The sequence below is a fragment of the Sceloporus undulatus genome, chromosome 8 (assembly GCF_019175285.1).
Source record: "Sceloporus undulatus isolate JIND9_A2432 ecotype Alabama chromosome 8, SceUnd_v1.1, whole genome shotgun sequence".
NCBI classification, from domain to species: Eukaryota; Metazoa; Chordata; class Lepidosauria; order Squamata; family Phrynosomatidae; genus Sceloporus; species Sceloporus undulatus.
The window spans coordinates 3148675-3167256 of record NC_056529.1 but is presented as its reverse complement, the minus strand read 5'-3'; the positions used below and the strand labels follow the sequence as shown (position 1 = coordinate 3167256).

The 18582-nt window shown below is 44.2% G+C and overlaps 2 protein-coding genes across 6 annotated transcripts in view; one reads left to right on the top strand and one right to left on the bottom strand.

Annotated features, from left to right (window-relative positions):
• The window catches only part of DOK4 (docking protein 4), a 30141-nt gene extending 20871 nt beyond the window's left edge, over positions 1 to 9270 (top strand). For 4 of the 5 annotated variants that reach the window (XM_042438110.1, XM_042438113.1, XM_042438114.1 and 1 more), the window contains 6 exons: positions 385 to 499; positions 1438 to 1557; positions 2389 to 2578; positions 4163 to 4304; positions 5052 to 5175; positions 5619 to 9270. In XM_042438110.1, the coding sequence (XP_042294044.1) occupies positions 385 to 499; positions 1438 to 1557; positions 2389 to 2578; positions 4163 to 4304; positions 5052 to 5175; positions 5619 to 5746 (819 nt within the window). In that variant the 3' untranslated portion in view covers positions 5747 to 9270. The remainder of the gene's footprint in view (positions 1 to 384; positions 500 to 1437; positions 1558 to 2388; positions 2579 to 4162; positions 4305 to 5051; positions 5176 to 5618) is intronic. The other variant, XM_042438115.1, reaches the window with a different exon arrangement.
• A 1313-nt stretch (positions 9271 to 10583) lies between these two features.
• Positions 10584 to 18582, bottom strand: part of COQ9 (coenzyme Q9) — a 12406-nt gene continuing 4407 nt past the window's right edge. Inside the window, exons 2-9 of the mRNA XM_042438116.1 lie at positions 17666 to 17828; positions 16853 to 16988; positions 15764 to 15906; positions 15454 to 15538; positions 14952 to 15056; positions 12366 to 12521; positions 11949 to 12002; positions 10584 to 11324 (exon numbers count right to left, since the gene is read on the bottom strand). Coding sequence (XP_042294050.1) covers positions 11289 to 11324; positions 11949 to 12002; positions 12366 to 12521; positions 14952 to 15056; positions 15454 to 15538; positions 15764 to 15906; positions 16853 to 16988; positions 17666 to 17828 — 878 coding nt within the window. The 3' untranslated portion in view covers positions 10584 to 11288. The remainder of the gene's footprint in view (positions 11325 to 11948; positions 12003 to 12365; positions 12522 to 14951; positions 15057 to 15453; positions 15539 to 15763; positions 15907 to 16852; positions 16989 to 17665; positions 17829 to 18582) is intronic.

The following is an 18582-nucleotide window of genomic DNA, read 5'->3' as shown; positions in this document are numbered from 1 at the left end:
TATTTAGGGGCTATCCATAAACCCTGTAACTTCACACAACAGCCTGGTCCCACATCCTGGGGTGCATCTGCACCAGTGGTTCCCAAACTATGGGCCTCCAGGGGTTTTGGACTTCAACTCCCAGCGGCCTCACCCAGCTTGACCAACAGTCAGGAATTCTGGGAACTGAAGTACAAAACATCTGGAGAACTAAAGTCTGGGAAGCACTGATCCGCATTGTAGAAATAATGCACTTTGACACCCCTTTAACTGCCATGGCTCCATCCTACACAATCTTCGATTTGTATGTAACTTTTAATGAATAATATTTTTTAAAAATGATTAAAAACAGCTAAAACACTAAAACCATATCAATTCTCTGTCCCTTTCTCTGACCTCTGGTAGGTCACGGAGATCAGCAATGTGAAATGCATCACAAGGCTGCCCAAGGAGACCAAACGGCAGGCTGTGGCCATTGTTTTCACCGACGACTCGGCCCGGACGTTCACCTGCGAGTCCGGTAGGTGTGTGCTCGGCGTTCTGGATCTACATATGTTCGGCGTGTTGACTGGCACTGACTAATGGTGCATATATATTGCAAAAATAATGCAGTTTGACACCTCTTTAACTACCATGGCTCCGTCCTGCAGAATCCTGGGATTTGCTGTTTGTTGAGGCAGGCTAAAGGCCTTGTAAAACTGCAAATCCCAGGTTCCATAGGATGGAGTTGCAGCACTTAAAGTGGTGTCAAACTGCATTATTTCTATAGTACAGATACATCCAAGGACAGCAGTTTCCTTCCCCTGGAAATCTCCTGAAGGAGGTAAAATACCAGGCAGGTTGTATTGCTGAATATAAAGAAAACGAAAACAGTAACCATGGAGGATCTAGATAAATTCAAATTAGACAATGAGGGCCACATCGTGAGAAGGAACAACTCTTTGGAAAAGACAATAATGCTAGGAAAGGTGGAGAGAAGCAGAAAGAGAGGAAGACCATATGCCAGATGGATAAGACTCAATCAAGGAAATCATGGGACTGAATTTGCAGGAGCACTGGAGGACAGGGAGGCTTGGAGATGTCTCATTCACAGAGTAACCATGAGTTGGGGTTGACTCGAGGGCTGCAAATATAGAAATAAAAATTGGGGATGTTTTGCATGCTTTTGGGGAGCTTTTTATATTGTATGAGAAAAAAACCCTCCTAAATATTAGGCTGAATTTTTACAAAAATTAAAGGGTTTGGGGGGAGGCTTTAAGGGACTGGCAGTGTCTTTAGCAGCTGCAAAAATGTCTTCCAGGGACCACATGCAATCTGGACTTGCCTGAATGTTCAGGGAAAGGCAGCTCACTCTTTCTAACTTCCCAAAGGAAGGGTGTTTGGGGTCCACAGCAAGCCCATTCCCTTCCCTAAGTGATTGAGATGCTGATTGAGATGCCTATGATTCAAATCTTGCAGAGCTGGAGGCCGAGGAGTGGTACAAGACGCTGTCCATCGAGTGCCTGGGCGCCCGGCTCAACGACATCAGCCTCGGAGAGCCGGATTTGCTGGCCCCTGGGGTTCAGTGCGAACAAACAGGTAAGGAGCCCTTGGGAGCCTTAGCTTTCCCAGCAGGAATAGAGAAAGACAGGCTGAGAAAGGGAAGAAAACCTTATGGAAGGACAAGGCACACTTTGCAATGAATGTTGGCACTTACTAAGGAAAGAGTGGCAGTGTTTGGAAGAGTCCTGGAAACCAAGCAGTGGTTGCAATTTTGGGAGAAATTTGGCCTTCCCTGTTGGAGAATTGTGGTGCCAAAACAAACTACAAATCCCAGAATTTCAAAGCATTGAACCATGGTAGTTAACATGGTGCTTTATTTTTGCAGTGCAGCAGCAGCGAAGGTAGATTTGTAAAGTAATAATTCCTCTATACAAGTTGAGTCTTATCCCGAATCCCAAAATGAAGAATACTCCAAAAGCCAAAATTGTCCACATGAGTGGCTGAGATAGTGACACCTTTCTGATGGTTCAATGTACACAAATTTTGAGTTATTTCAAATATTGTGCATAAAATCACCTTCAGGCTATGTGCATAAGAGGTAGACAAAACAAGTATGAATTTCATGCTTAGACTTAGGGCCCATCTCCAAGATATCTCATTATGAATATGCACATATCCCAAAATCTGAAAAACTCCAAAATCCAAAACACTCCTGATCTCTTTGGATAAGAGAATCAGCCTGTAGTAGATAAGAGTTACTACCTCTCATGCAGAAACTGCATCAGAGGCAAGATGTAAGCAAGGAGCAAACCTTGCTCATTTGGCTTTTCCCCCCATTTTCAGTGTGGGGCAGTGTGTTTATTTGGAATACCTGCTTTTTAAAAGAATTCCCTCCATTGATACTGATCCCTGGCATCCTCCCTGCAGATCGCTTCAACGTCTTCCTCCTGCCCTGTCCCAACCTGGACATTTATGGCGAATGTAAGCTGCAGATCACCCATGAAAACATTTACCTCTGGGACATGCACAACCCACGCGTCAAGCTGGTGTCCTGGCCCTTGTGTTCGTTGCGCCGCTACGGGCGAGACGCCACGCGGTTCACCTTTGAGGCTGGCAGGTATGCATATAGGCATGTGTGCTTGTCTTTGGGCTGTGGAACCACTCCTTGATCAGGGTTGCAAGGTGGGTGCAGCTGAGAAAAAGAGTGACAAAGATACACATCATCAGCACCATCATCATCCCTATCATCATCATCATTCCTCATCCTACTTTCATAGTTACTTTTATATTCCACTTTTTATCGCCAAAAGCCCAAAGACAGCACACACAAGGTTGCAAGGTAGGATGGAAATTACGTGTTCCGTCTTTCAGGTTCAGGGAGAAAAAGGTGGGATATAAAAGTAGGAGTAATAATATCAACATAAGAATGCGCTAGACATAACTGTAACAAGGATATCAAAACCCCTAAAGCCACCAGATCCCAACCTGAGCTTGGAAGCTAAGCAGGGTCAGCCTTGGTTAGTACTTGGATGGGAGACATTCAAATACTCATTTGGATGGGGCATATCCTGCTATATAGGGGAAGCACCTTGGATAACTGTTTAAAGTTCAGGCTACAATGCCAACCTGGTTAACCATCCCACCAACAAGGAAGACACCGGCCGCCAACAGCTAGATGGATCTTTGCTTTGAGGGGTGCAAGTGCTAGTTCTCCCTCACAGGATAAAGCTGAGCTGTTCGCTGTAGCAGAGTTTTAATTCTCGGCTCCATGAGGCCAAGTGCCCTCCTTCGGTTCCCAGGAGCTCTCTGACTTTTCCCTTTTGCAGGCCCACGTTGGTGAACTTTGCAAACGGCTTTAGAGCATCCCGCCCTGCGCCTATTAGCGGCTTCTGCTAATTGCCCTCTACAAAGGGGAGAAATGCGATCTTTCCCTTTTATCCCAGACTTTCACTGACTCATGATGCGGAGGCTTTTATGGGGAGATTAGAGGAATTCTTCCACTCTTCTCTGAGGCCGCGGAGCTGCCTGTTCTGACAATAACACTGTTTTGTTGGCAGCGAAGAAAGGAAAAAGAGAGGGATAATAACCCCCTCCATTAGAGTGAAGATCAGCACTTCCATTCACTTCTTTTTTTCTTCTTCTTTCTCCCAGAGTGGGAGGATTGCAATGGGGGAAAGAATGCTCCATCTGTTCAGGATACTGTCCAGGTGCAACACTTAGCTATAGGTTTCTGTGGGTTTTTCGGGCTTTGTGGCCATGTTCTAGAAGAATTTATTCCTGACGTTTCACTAGCATCTGTGGCTGGCATCTTCAGACTTCAGTCTACTTGCTCAGATGCTGAGGAAGTAGTCTGAAGTCTAGGAAAGCTCATGCTGCCAACTTCTTTCTTCCAGTTAGTCTCAAAGGTGCTGCAAGATCTCTCTACATACTAATTCCACAGACTAACATGGCTATATCTTTGAATTCTGTTGTTCTTGTTGTTATTCCTGTGGTTTGTTCAAATCCACCAAGGCTAATGCAAAACTATCTAGCAAGATCTCCTGAACACAAAATGACCCTGTTTAAGCCACTGGGCAGATGTCAATGTTTGTAGATGATGCTGAATAGGATTCTAGAACCCATCTGCTTGGAGGTTACCTCCACTACAACTCCTTTCTGACTCCATTGTCCTCTGTTTCCTCCCCATGCCCCCCATGCTTAGCAGGATGTGCGACGCTGGCGAAGGGCTCTACACTTTCCAAACCCAGGAAGGGGAACAGATCTACCAGAGGGTCCACAGTGCCACCTTGGCCATTGCCGAACAGCACAAACGCGTCCTGATGGAGATGGAGAAGAACGTGCGGGTGAGCGCTATGGCCTGTGATGCATTTATCATATTCCAACTTTCTCTAGGGTTTGGAAATTTGGGAAGGAGGAGTGCAAAAGAACCGTTGACCCTTGCAAGAATGGGACTGTGCAACATCCATGTGCAACACAGAGAGAATTAGACCAAAAGGGTGCAGTGGGTGGCTTTTGTGCATGGGACCCCTGAAGGTACATCTCAATGTTGGGACACCTTTAAAACTAAATTTTATTATAGATTTCTGTGGGTTTTTCGGGCTCTGTGGCCATGTTCTAGAAGAGTTTATTCCTGACGTTTCGCCAGCATCTCTGGCTGGCATCTTCTCATGTTGAGGGCTTTTCTCTGAAGATGCCAGCCACAGATGCTGGCAAAATGTTGGGAATAAACTCTTCTAGGACATGGCCATCGTGTTCATTTCAGGAGGTGCTGTCAGCACGCTTGCATTGTCCTTGGTCTGGAAAAGGTGCAATGATGAACCCGGAAAACCCACAAAAATCTATGGATGCTGGCCGTGAAAGCCTTCGACTTCACGTTAAATTGGATGAGTGGCCATTATGCTAGCTCTTGAGGGGAGTTTCGAAAAGTTATTTTTCCTCATGAGTGTCTCTACATTGGTGCAGAATCATTGGTTTCATTTGGGGGTACTGCAATTTGCACCCAGCTTCTTCCCCTTTATCTTTACCTGGAGGTATCAACATACAGTTTCTGAGTCTTAAAACCCATCCCTTCTTCTCCTCCTCTTTTCCAGCTGCTGAACAAGGGCACAGAGCACTACTCCTACCCCTGCACACCCACCACCATGCTGCCACGCAGTGCCTACTGGCATCATATCACCGGTTCTCAGAACATCGCAGAATCCTCTAACTACACCGGTGAGTTTCTTTTGGGGCTTTTCCCGGACAGTCTTTCTGGGTCCATTGTAGTACCTTTTCCAGATCGAGGCCAATGCAAGCAACCCAACTGCTCCTCCTTAAATGAACACGATGCTCTGATGCACTGGATCATGCCATATATCCTGTTGACACATTAATACGTAATAGGCCCATTCCAAACAAGAGCTAAGCCCTTTTAAGCCTTATTGATTGTCCATGGGAGACCTAAGCCTGTCTTTAAGTGTCCTTTGAAATCAGGAAGACTTTTTTAAAAAGGTGGTTAACCTTGGCTGGATCACATTCAGCGGATCCATTTATTTGAAACGTTTCTATAGATGTCCTTGGCCAAAATAAGTCTCTGCCTTTTGCTTTGATTCTCTGCCTACACCATTTGTGTCCTTGGTTGATCATGTATCATGCTCTCTTTCCCTTTCTGTCTGCAGGTGATTCGTACTCGGGGCCCCAGGCCAGCTCAGAGACTGACCTCCTAAACCGCTTCATCTTACTGAAGCCGAACGCTCCCCAAAATGGAAAGACCGAAAGCAAAGATCCCAAATCGGCTTCACAGTGACATAGCCCTGAACGGAGGGAGAGGCCCTGTCCGAGAGCCGGCTCAAGTCCAAGGAGAGCGGTCAGTCGGTCACTCAGCCGCACCGGAAGATTTTCTTTTGTTGTTGTTCCAGTCCCTGCGCCTGTCTTTCCCACAAGGATTTGGGGACAGCTTTTGAGCTACAATGGAGGGTGAGTGGGAACGGAGCATTGTTTGCACAGAAGTAGCTCCGAAGAGAAGGTTTTGGACCCCGGCAGCCTGAATCTTCATGCCTAGGATGAGGCCCAGGGATTGCAAGGACGGAGGACTAGCTATATATTGTGACCACTATTTTAAATATATAATATTGCGTATGCATATTCTGTATATCAAGAGAATCTTCTTTTTCCCCCCACACGAATGCACATTTCTTAGCCATCGAGGTGAAATTTTTTAACCATCGGTGGAACAGGACCGTGTGGTTTTCCGTGGTTTCTTTTTCATAGAGCCCTCGATGGCAGAGAGAAAATTGACATGATGGAACAAAGTCTTCCCAAATCTGTAGCTGGGAGCAGTTGGAATTGAATTCTCTAGAGGACAAAACCGTACTGTTTTGGATTAAAACACACTGGAAGGTTTGGCTGCTGACAGAAGCCTCCTGCAGAGTTGGTTTTTCTGCAGAACCGGGAATTGTCTCAGTCCTCAGCAGAGCATTTGCTGTGGACAGAAACCAGGTCTTTCAGAGGCCAAAAATAAAACCTACCCTCAACACAATGATCCTGTTGGTGAGAAAGGAAGAGTAGTGTTTGAGTCTGAAGAAGACAAAAGCCCAAAATGGTTTGAAACGTTTGCGATTTTGGAAAAACAGTCGGGTTCTCAGTTCTCTGAACCAGAGACACAGAGTGCACCAACCTTTTCTAAACTTGGCATCCTCTCCCTCCAGATTCTTTGGGCTGCAGCTCCCATCAGCCCCTGACTGGGGTTGATGGGAGCTGCAGTCCAAAGTGTCTGGAGAAGGAAGGTGCCAAGTTTAGAAGAGGTTGCTGCAGGTCCTTGAGACATCTCAGGAGAAGCCATGTTTGACTTCGGCACTAGCGTCATTCCTTCAAGCCTTTCTGTGGGGGAGATAGAGGCACGAACACACAACTCACACAACTCTCCCAACATGGGCAGCCAGACCAGGGCCAGCAGGGCAGGCAGGAAAGTGTTTCATTGGATTTTTATTTTTTAAAAACCCTAATTATTATTTCCTCCACCGCCATTTTGTGCATCACATTTGTCTTGTGGATATTTACAGAACATTAGCTGCAAACAGTGGAAGCTGGTGACTCTTCTGTCAATGGGACAGCGAGTCTGCTTTTTGGTTTGATTCAGAAGTTTAAAAGATGCAGGTTGGAGAATGCCTTTAAGGTTCCTAACACCCACCCACACCCAAATTACTGCAAAAGGAGGCATAGGCAATGATGGTGGGTTGTTTCTTTGTGGGGAGGAGGGTGGCATATCTGTTGTGGGTTTGAATCTGAATTTTAAAAGGAGTTATCTAGCCACTTCGCATAACTGCTTTTTAAGTCCAGTGTGGACGCACTGCTCCCTTGACACAGGAATCATTCAGGGCCCAGGAGGGTTGGGTCTGACCCACCTTTTGAAATGTGGGTGCAGCACCCCAACTATATATTCTAGCAAGCCCCCCAAAACAAGGCCTTTTCCAAATGGAATAACGGTGATGAGGTGGGAAGGAGCGGCTGTTAGAAAATATTGGAGACTGCCATGTTTAGCAGTAGCTTGCCAGAAAGTTCTTCACTCCGTTCCACAAAGCAAATGTCCCTGATGCACACAATCCCTCCCTCTGGCCTCCACCTTGGCCAGTGAGCCACCAACAAGGCAAAGCGGAGCTGAGCCAGCCAGCCACTTGAACTCGCCACCTCCTTGAGATCCTCGAAGCCAAATGGTCAGTTTAACCCTCCTTTTGAATGGCCAGAGATAGTCAACTGGTAACAAAGCACAGGTTGTCCCATGGTTCACCCACTGACACTTTTCCTTGCTCTGGAGACAGCAGCAATGCTGAATGTGACAACCACATGGTTACCAGCTTCTTGACTAGCCCTTGCTCCTGTGCACCCAATAGCAGGGGCCCATGCACACTACACACTTATAGCACTACAATTCCACTTTAACTGCCATGGCAACATCTTACCTAATCCTGGGGTTGGTAGTTTGCTGAGGCACTAGAACTCTCTGCCAGAGGACTCTAAGAACCCTTTGCTCAACTGCAAATCCCAGGATGCCATAGGATGCAGATATGGCTGTAGAAAATGCTTCACCTTCAAACCTTTTATTGCCATCTGATAGACCCAGATCAAACCATCGCAAGTGGCAAAGGATTATCCGACAATCCACTTTCCTGTCCACTTCTAGTCCTGCCATGCAAGAGGCCAGTGCCTGCTCCAATGCAGAGTTCAGACATTTCCTTCTTTTTACAAAGTCTCTTTTGCCATTTGCATTTCTCACCCATTTAGCAATTTAAAAGAGGGATGAGGTGAAACACTTGACACTGAGCGGCTGAGTTTCTCCCCCCCCCCCCATTCCCCAAGCTGAAATTTTTTAAAAGAAGCAATTGATTTTCTAATTTTACTATTTATTGAATAACTTTTAGAAGGGCTATCTTTTTATTGTAGTACAAACCTTGGTATTGTGTTGTTTTGTGTTGTTTCTCTCTCTCTCTCTCTTTGTTTTCAAAATAATGCTGGAGGTACTTCTACTATCTTGTGCTCTGTGTGTGTAAATAACTGTGTGTTTGGATCCTGTGTATACCTGAAGGAAAGAAGAAATTTCCAAGCAGATCTGCCGATGGGCGGGTGGCAAAAGGGAAGACACAAGGTATCTCTAAAAGAGACCAGCGCCGCCCAAGATGCCTTGCTCCAATTCCAGTTCAAACCTATTTTAAGACCAAAGTATAGGAAGGGAAGGGAGAAGCGATCCATATAACCACCAATTCTGGGGAAATTTGTCCTGTGGGTGAAACATCCCCAGTGCCCAGCTTTCGTTGCTAAATGCAACTTCTGATGTCATATTAGTGCTCCCAAAGCCGTCCCAAAGAACCCATCTGCAATACTGTCATCCATGCATTATATTTAATTGATTGCAAAGCCATTTTTCTGTTTCTGCATCATACTATTTTTCTTCAAGGCTTTCTAGGGCTCTGAACTCATCACTACTTTCTCTATTGAGAAGGCATTTTTTGCCAAGGTTTAAATGGGATGGTGTTTAAATGGGACTTACCCCTTCCCCGTTTTTAATTCATAATAATCATGACTATTATTTATATGCCACTTTCCATTCTGAGAGCATCTCGGAACTGTGGAAATATAAAACATTTTCAAGGAGGTTGCTGGAGGTGATAAGACACAGCAAAAATGTAAGAATTGCAAAGTTCACATCGAATAACCTTGTTGTGTGTCTTCGGTTCATTTCCGACTTATGGAAACTCTTAAGACAAATTAATCATGGGCTTTTTTAGGGGCAAGATGGGTTCAGAGGGGGTTTGCCTTCCTCTGAGGCAGAGAGAGCGTTCCAATGGGTTTCCATGGCTAAACTAAAAATGGGTTTCTCCAGCAGTCTCTTTAGGATCTGCACTACCTCTGTATTACAGAAAGGAGGGATGGGGCTTCCCAATGAGCTAATGCCATTGAGCAAATATTAAGTATGATAACAGGACCATGATGCCGCGAAGACTGGGAGAGGCAAATGCTTGGATGACGGTTGGTTAAGACTGGCCCAGGATTATCGGATGCACAGACAGGGTTTGCCAAAAATATTTTAGTTGAATGATTGGATTTTTCTTTTTCTTTTTTTTAAAAAAAATGGAACTGCTCAGTCAATAAACATTATTCACTATTGCAATCTGCTTATTTTTGTGGTTATGGACACCATGTGTGGGAATTGTGCAGCTCTCCCGATGCTTTTGGGACAGGAGCTCACAACAGCCCTTGTCAGCAGAGCCAGCGAGAAGGGATGAGGAGAGTTAAGAGTCTTATCAAAATCTACAATGGTTCACATCGTACTAGAATGATTCACATCCCAACTCAGACAGTATGTTGGCATTTAAGTTGTACTTACAGTTTAATAAAATATTTATACCTCTGCCCTATATCCAAGAATCGCAGGGCAGTTTATAATAAAACGAATCCGAACAGTTTTTCTTGTTATGTGTTCTCATCGACTCCGACTTAGTGCTGATCCCATCCTAGGGTTTTCTTGGCAAGCCTTATTCCAAGGAGGCTTGCCATTGCCTTCCTGCAATAGAGCTTAAAGAGTGCAACTTGATCAAGGGCAACCAGTGGATTCCCATGGCTGAGCAGGGCAATCCTGAAGTCCTAGTCCAACACTGAAACTACTAGTCTACCCTGGCTCTCAACAGTTTGAAAAGTTCATTGGTCTTACCTGTGAGATGTTCCTTTCCAGCAGTGGTTGGGGAAACCTACACTGGGTTTTTTTCTCCCTTCATGCTCTGACAGGATGAAGTTTGCGGTAACAGTCAACAAGGGGAGAAACCCACAAACAATTCAGTCGATGTAACAGCTGACTAATACAACTCCACTGCTGGAAAACAGAATAAAGAGCCAACGTGGTGAAGTGGTTTCAGTGCTGTAAAACGATTCTGGAGACCAGAGCTTGAATCCCCACTCAGTCATGGAAAATCACTGTATGACTTTGGGCGATCGACATTTGCATGGATGCACACGTATGCTGGTTAAGGCTTTGGGGAATTGTAGTCCAACAATATTTGAAGACCCACACAATTCTCATCCTACTAAGTTTTCTCAAACTGACATGGGAGTAAAGACGGAAAGGATGCTCAGAAAGGAACCGTAAATGGTCACACAGAGAACCCATCTGATTTTATTATTCTTATTATTAATTTACAGTCATGTCAGTGTCCAGGAAGAGAGGAAATTAGACATTCACCAGAGAGCTGTGAATATGCCGTCGACAACAACAAACATTCAAGAGTTGGGGCTCTGAGCTGAGACTGGTCATGACCTCTCATATCCCTAGTCCCAGAAGAAAACTGAAAGGAGTGATAATGGAACATCACCAGGAGCCTGCCAGCAATGTTCTCTCTCTTGAATTCAAGACCGCATTGGGAGCTGGAAGAAAATCACACAATTTTGCCATTTCAACCAATGATGGATAAGGCGATTACAGCCAAGGACACAAATGGTGCAGGAAGTGTGGGAGAATGAAAACTAGATCCTTTGGGTCCAAAATTAGCATTTTAAAATACAACATAGACCCTACCTCATTATATTTTACTGGACAGGTCAAATATAAGCATAAATGGCACAACCAGGGAGGACAGTCTTACCATCTGCACATAGTCCCCAAAATGAAAGATTCTCATGCTAGTTGGGTGATGTGTGTGTATGAATGAGAGAGAGAGGGCGGAATGAGTGAGAGAGACAAGAGGAAAAAGATGTGTGGAGAGAGGAAACTGTGGAGTACTTGAGATGGGGTTCCTGGATGTCACGACTCTTTTCCTTCCAGGTCTCAGGCGAGATGCTCATACACTCCCAGCTGTGTCCCTTCACCGACGTTGGTTCAGCCCTGTGAGGTTCCTTATCTAAACAGCATAGACAATGAGGACGTTACATGATGCAGGGAAGCAATACAGGAATATTAGCGTTGTCCACAATAACTTTATAACTCATCTCCAAAAGGGAGGAAAAGGCAGATGTGGATCTTAGCTTGTCTTTCCCCTGAAAACTAGGACTCCAGGTGGAGTATAAATCATAACAGATACAATATTATTCTACAAAAGATCAACGCTAAAATGAAATTAAACTAACCATAGCATTAATGACATCAAATGTACAATTACAAATAGTAAAAGGCCACTGCGTATTATGATGGGATGGGCAACCTCATCGAGCAGTGGTTCTCAATTTGCTTTTGAAGGACACACTCTTCATCTCTGGACAGCTATTAATGCCTGGAAATGATGCTAAAAAGGGCTCTAAAACCTATCTGCCTGGTGTCAGGGACCCAACAGTACAATTTGTCTAGAAAAATCCCACACGTGGGTTATATCATGCATCCTTCCTTTTAAAAATCCCTGAAAATAATTCTTCTGATATAAACTTTTGCTGTGTACTTTTCCAGTCCCATAATTCCCTAAGTACTCCCGGAAAGGAAGCCATTCCATGAGCAGTCACCAAAGAAATACCTAGCCTCTGTTATTACTTACAGTCACAGCAGCACCCATAAGTCCCTGGACAAGGGCTTCTCCTGTCGCTTGCACCTAGAAGACACATGCACAGGAATGGTAAATCTCCCACTATATAGTGGTTGTTGTCTTGGGTTTTTTTGCTAGATAAAGCAAACAGGAATAACTGTGTAACTGTGGGCAGCCCTCCTGATGTTGTCGGACTGTACTGCCAACCATTTCTAGCCAAGATAGCCAATTGTGAGGAACAATGGGAGTTGCAGCCTTCCACCGGGCTTAATTCCCTCCCACGCTGCCACCTCCTTTTGCTTTTGTGTCATGTCTTAAATAGACTGTAAAGCTGAGGGCAGAGAACTGTTTTGTTCTTCTTTTTACTTGTAAAGTGCCATGGACAGTGATGGTGCTACACACACACACGCACAGGGTGTTAGGTATCACCTGTTTAGCTGTGTGGCCCATGTTCATAGCGTCAGCTATTCTGTTTTGGAGGAAAGCCCAGGTATCCTCAAAATCAGGAGAGGAGTCCTGAATCATCACAAGCTCCGTAGTGTTGTAAATACCAGCCAGCACTGCTCGGCGAGTGTACCAGTTTATCTGGAAGGGCAGGAATCAAGAAATACACAAACTCATTACACAAACTCCACAGTTAGAAATTAAGATTCTGCAAGCAAAACTGATAGGAAACTCTCCATGACACGGCCAAGGCAACCAAATTAGCAACAGAGCAAGACTGTACTGACCTAGCAGCCAAATCAACAGAAGTTACAGAAGTAACATACAAATAAATTAAAATTCCCAATACAGTAAATGAAAGGTTAAGGAATGGTCTATATTGCCATGAAATGGTCTATTGTGTCACAAAGCCAAGAAAAAGTGATTCTTGTGCCAGTTCCAGGACACAATACATGCTGCAGATTTCTCTGAGAGCAAGGATTGTGCCAACAGAACAGTATCCCAGACACAGACGCATCTGTTACTCTACCACTCATCACCAGTTAATGATTGAGAGTAGAATCATAAAATAATATAGTTGAAAGTGGCCACATAAAACCATAAAAAGGAAAAAATGGTCTTAGCTTTTGACAGTCTGTCACCTGGCTTCACAGCCAAAGGTCCTATGATGGGACCCTATAAATGTGCCCTATGAAAGCTTGGGGACATATGAGAAGTTATGATACGATCATATGTACTTTTGCCATGGCATAAATATATACCAGTGCAGTATGCTGAATATCACAGTGAGACAACCTAGGCCCAGTATGTGCAAACGGCATTGCCCTCACCTGCAGCAGAACAGCCAACCAGCTCCCCACCCACCACATCAAAAGCAAAAGAGGCATCTGTGCATATGCTTGCAGAATGACAGGTTGCATTAAGATGTGTATGCAGCTTCTGAGAAGGCAGGACTCCTGGTGCTAGTGTAGTCCCAGAAGGATGCTGAGCTCTGTTGGTTTTGGTGTTACAGATAAAGGCTGCAACTTTATTTCCACAAAACTCTGCCACACACAGCATAGCTAAGAACTACAATTTCTTTATCATTCAGCCTGGCAGAATTCCAAGTAACTTGGGAGGATGCCCACGTTTTTCTGAAGACAATCTGTCTTAGTAAAAGAAGCATTCATGTACCCGCCGTAATGGAAAATGGGATCCATCTGAAACTCCCTAAATGCTGGTGAGGCCCAAGACAGCTGCAGTGAAGCTTTGCAGGTGGCATGTAAGCATGTTTCCACTTTTGAAGACAGCAGGGGGAAAATAACTGTTAGACACTACTGCTAGGACCAAGGTTTTAAAACAACAACAACCACCCATCTACAATTTGCACACTACAAAATGAACTTCAGTTTCCTAATGAATTTGCCGTCTTTCGCTTGGTTTCCTGGTTTATTCCTTTAATTTGCCGGCACGCTATTTATTTGTCATCACAGTGGCTGCCGTTTTATTTTCACACACGTTTATTAAAGCCATTCATTAGAAAGACCCACTAAGCTCTGCCTACTCCTTACTTATGTTTACAACAGGTCAAGTAATTCATTAATTGCTTTAATTAAGATATAATTTACTTGGCTTTTATTTCCTGCCAGAAAGATGATGGGTCTTATCATAAGCTCAGAGTATTTTTAGGGACCTAGTTAAGAGTTTTCAAAGGAAATCCGTCACTTTCTGACACCCAGCTGGAAATGGAGTCAAACTGAGTTTCAGGCTGGCAAATGCACCAGTGAGCTCAATGTGGCACATAAACAGGCATCCTCCATCTTGTTAATCTCTATTAAAAGGAAGAAGAGTAAGGAACCTAATACAATACAGCCAGCATATTCACTGCCAGTTTTAAACACCTAAATTCTAGAAGTCTTGTCACCTTTGAGTTGGGCACTTTCCCTTTGCTTTAATGTCTTTCGTAACGTCTATCACCCTTCGCCTTGAAAGCTTCAAAAAAGATGACATAGAAACACATAAGTGTTCATACAAATGACAAACAGTAATACAGTACAGTACTCAAATATTATGGCAAGGTTAAATATTATTGCTTCTCCCGTAATCTTTTCTGAATAAAAGTAACATATATCCAAGATGGCAGTTATATCCAGGTTACTTTTATCGGTGCAGAAGAAGGCAGAAGCCAACAATCTTGACATAATATTTGAATACTTCTGTTTTATTATTTCCTCATTCTCTCCTTCCTCTCCCTCTGTCTCTTCAAAGTACACACACACACAACATCACATCACATATGCAGGACTTTTCTTAACTTTCTGCACATTACACTCCCATTTTACAGATAATGTGCTGTTGTTGTTTGTACATACATTGTGCTGGAAATGTGGCAAAAGTAACAAAGGCTATCTTTCATATCTGCAGTTCTTTGGAAACCTGAACCTTGAAAGCAAAGTAAGTGTTTGGACTGCGTCATTCTGCCCAAGGGCAACCTTGAAAATATTTATCGTGAAAAGCCGTGCGCTTCAAGCTTTCCTGTGGCTTCCCAAAGCCCTAGAAACAACATCTGAGTGATGTGACGTTCCAACTTACATCAGTGGACTGATCTCCCGCATAGTGCCACATGTCATCCACCATACTTGTCAGGAGATTGAGGCTGGCTGGGATATTGTGCGGCAGCAACAACACACTAATAGCCTAGAGAAAATCAGAGCAGTTAATGAGGCAAGGAGGAACGCTCTTCGCTGGCAATCCCACAGATACTTTCTTCTGCCCATGATCTTCCACAGCCTGGACTGCTTGTGGCTCTGTCTTTCAGCAACTGAACATCAGTTTCACTGCCTGTCTCTCAGCCTTATGAACAAAAAACCACTGAGGCCTCAATGAAATTGTTAGTCCCAATTGGTCCTAAAGAAGAATTGAGATTTGTTAGCTTTAGGATGGAAGCAGCCCCCTGAGCCCTATCCAAAACAGGATTCCCATGTGCCTAGGAATGCTGTAACAGGATGTCAGCCTAGGTCTGATATACAAAGTAATGAAAAACAAATGGAGATCTAAGAAAATGCAAGTTAAAAGAGCAACTTTTGTTTTGTACCTGGGGCCACTTTTCAATATAAGGAATAAGCATCCTCAGCCTAGCTTCTAAGGCATCCTTTAGAAACTGGTCTGTCTTCTTCTTCCTTGAAAAAGAAAAGAACGTTTGCGACAATGTGGCTCTGACCTTTTATGATTATGAGTCAAAGGCAAGATGTACAAGAAAACATGAGTTGCAGACCCCTCTCTCGTGGCCATAATCTGAGGAAAGGGCTTTCTCTGCCAATGCAGAGTTTTCAGACATTATTTCTGTCTAAAACAGCAGTGCAGAAGATGATTTCCCACAACTGCTGCTCTTGCCCACCACTTACTCAGCCTGGCCCAGCTGCACCAGCTTGTGCTGCTCCTCGAGAAGTTCAGAAAGTTTGGAGTTGCACTGGGACACAAAGTGCAGGATCAGTTCACTGCCGTCGTTGTGAAAAAGCCCTGCTGCAGCAACAGAAAGACCCAATGACTAAAAGGAGGAAGAGAGACAGGTTGAGTCAGTAAATGATCGTCACAGAGGGAGAAATTTGGGGGGAAATATTTTTAGGGGGAAAAAAACATACATTTCTGGAAACTCTTGGTGTATTTTGCTCATCCTTGACACAGCGGGCAATTGACAGAGTTGCAAATTAACACATCCACAGTTCAAATCTTGCCTTTGCTAGGAACTTGCACAGTGGCTTGAGCAAGCCATATTCCCAGACTTCTCATTGTAATATGGGAAGCACGCTAATGATGTAATCACAGATTTAATGTACATTAACCATCTAAGTTGGAAAGGTGCTAATATACGTCAAATATTATTACTGTATTCACCTTTAATTGTTCCTCTTTGCAGATACTTTTGTGTCAACTATCCCAGCATTGTGGCCCTATCTGATTTATTCAGGCTGTTATGAAAAAGCCTAGATGATTTTGCTTTGCACTGAAGATCTACAAGAATTTGAAAGGAGATATACCCAGCCTTCTTCACTGGGGTAGGTATAATTCAATATTATGTGTGTGTGTTGTGTGTCTTCAAGTTATTTCTGACTTATGGCAACCCTAAGGCCTAAACCTATTACACGGTGTTCTTGGTAAGATTTGTTCAGAGGAGGTTTCCCATTGGCTTCCCCTGAAGTTGGGAGCATGTGACTTACCCAAGGTTACTCAGCGGGTTTCATGGCCAAGCACAGAAATCGAACCCTGGTCTCCAGAGTCATACCTCAACACTCAAACCACTGGTTCATAACATTATCAGAACTACTTTGTTTATTCTTTTTACCAGAACCCAAGTAAAATTACTGGTAACCTCACAGAGTGTTAAAAACGAGTGCTATTTTAGACTAGTCTGACAATTATGATTCTATGAGTTGAAAACTAAGATAAGCTTCAAGTGCACTGTCTCTCTGAATAGCAGTCCATTCGATATATACCTTCGCTCCCTCTGCAATGGCATCTGATGTCCAGCCATGGGTCGGGACAAACTCCAGAGCCGCCGTCAGGATCCGGTTTTGCAGCTGCTCTTCACTCTCATAGCCTTCTGACTCTTCACCACCCTGATCTGTGTAGCTAAGTCGGGAAAAAGCAGAAGACATCACAGTCTGTGCTGCTCTCTGGAGCTGCAGAAAACACGCTTGCTCCATCCGCAATATGATATCCATTCAAATATTTAAACAAGGCTATTCTATCAACCCTTATCCTTCTCTTCTCCAGGCTAAACATACCTAGCTCCCTAAAATATAGATAAAGCAGTAACTGAATCCTAGAATCCTAGAGTTAGGAGGAACCCCCTAAGGTCATCCAGTCCAACTCTCTTCTGTCATGCAGGACACCATCAAAGCTCTCCCTGCGACAGATGGCCATCCAACCTCTGTTTCAAAACCTCCAAAGAAGAAGGCTCCATCACACTCTTAGAGACTGTGTTCTGCTATTGAACATCTCTTACTGTCAGGAAGGTCTTCTTAATGTTTAGGTGAAATCAATGTTCCTGTAGCTTGCATCCATTGCTCCATGTCCAAGTTTCTGGAGCTGCAGAGGACAAGCTCGCTCCATCCTCAATAGGACATCCCTTCAAATATTCTTCATAATGTTTAGGTAGAATCTCTTTTCCTGTAGTTTGCTTCTATTGCTCTGTGTCCAAGTTTCTGGAGCTGCAGAGGACAAGCTTGCTCCGTCCTCAACGTGACATCCTTTTACAATGGAAAAAAGATCTATCCCAGAGCTTTAATTTGTGTGTGTAAATATACCTGGGATGTGAGCTGGGATACTTTTGATCATGTTGCTCATCCACTGGCTGTGATTCCAAGTTCTGCTGATTAGGCTTCTGTTTCTGCTCATCCGAAGCTCTGTGTAGGACAGCTGCAACGCGGAGGAAGCGCCGGGCTGGATTTAGCTGCTGCTGCCTGAAGACTGAAAGCAAGAACCAGTTCAGTAAAACAGATTACGATGCTTGCGAAAACCACTTCGGAAGCACAATCCATGATGCAAAGTACAAGGAGGGACTCAGTTTTAAAGGCAGCCTACTTACAACTCGATATAAATATACACTTGTCCCTCCATATTTGCTAGGGTTAGGGGCACAAGACCCCCACCGTGAATATGGAAAAAGTGCAAATAACCAAAACACCCATGTTTTTACTGGAGAGGACGCCTCTCTAGGAATCTCTAAGTCCTCCAGGGCAACTCTGTGGTCAACGTCCGACAGACACTGGCCATAGAACTGCACTGGAGGAGCTACAAAGGCCTAGTAGAGTATTCTCTCTAGGAATCTCTCTAGGCCTTTCAGTGCAACTTTTAGTTCAAGTTGACCATAGAGCTGCACTGGAGGACCTAGATATTCCTAGACAGAACATATTAATCAAATCTGTGAATAATCAAAGCCGCAATCATCAAAGCTGCAAATATGGGCGGATGAGCGCATACATATGTGTGGGCAGCGTGGTGGTTTGAGCATTGGGACTATGGAGGGGTTTGACCCCCTGCTTGGCCATAGAAGCCCATTGTGCAAGTCACATGTTCTCAGCCCAAGAAATCTTCATGATAGGTGTTGTTGTTGTTGTTGTTGTTGTGTGCCTTCAAGTAGTTTCTGACTCATGGTGACCCTGAGGTGAAGCTATCCTGGGGTCTTCTTGGCAAGATTGGTCCAGAGTTGGGTTTGCCCTTG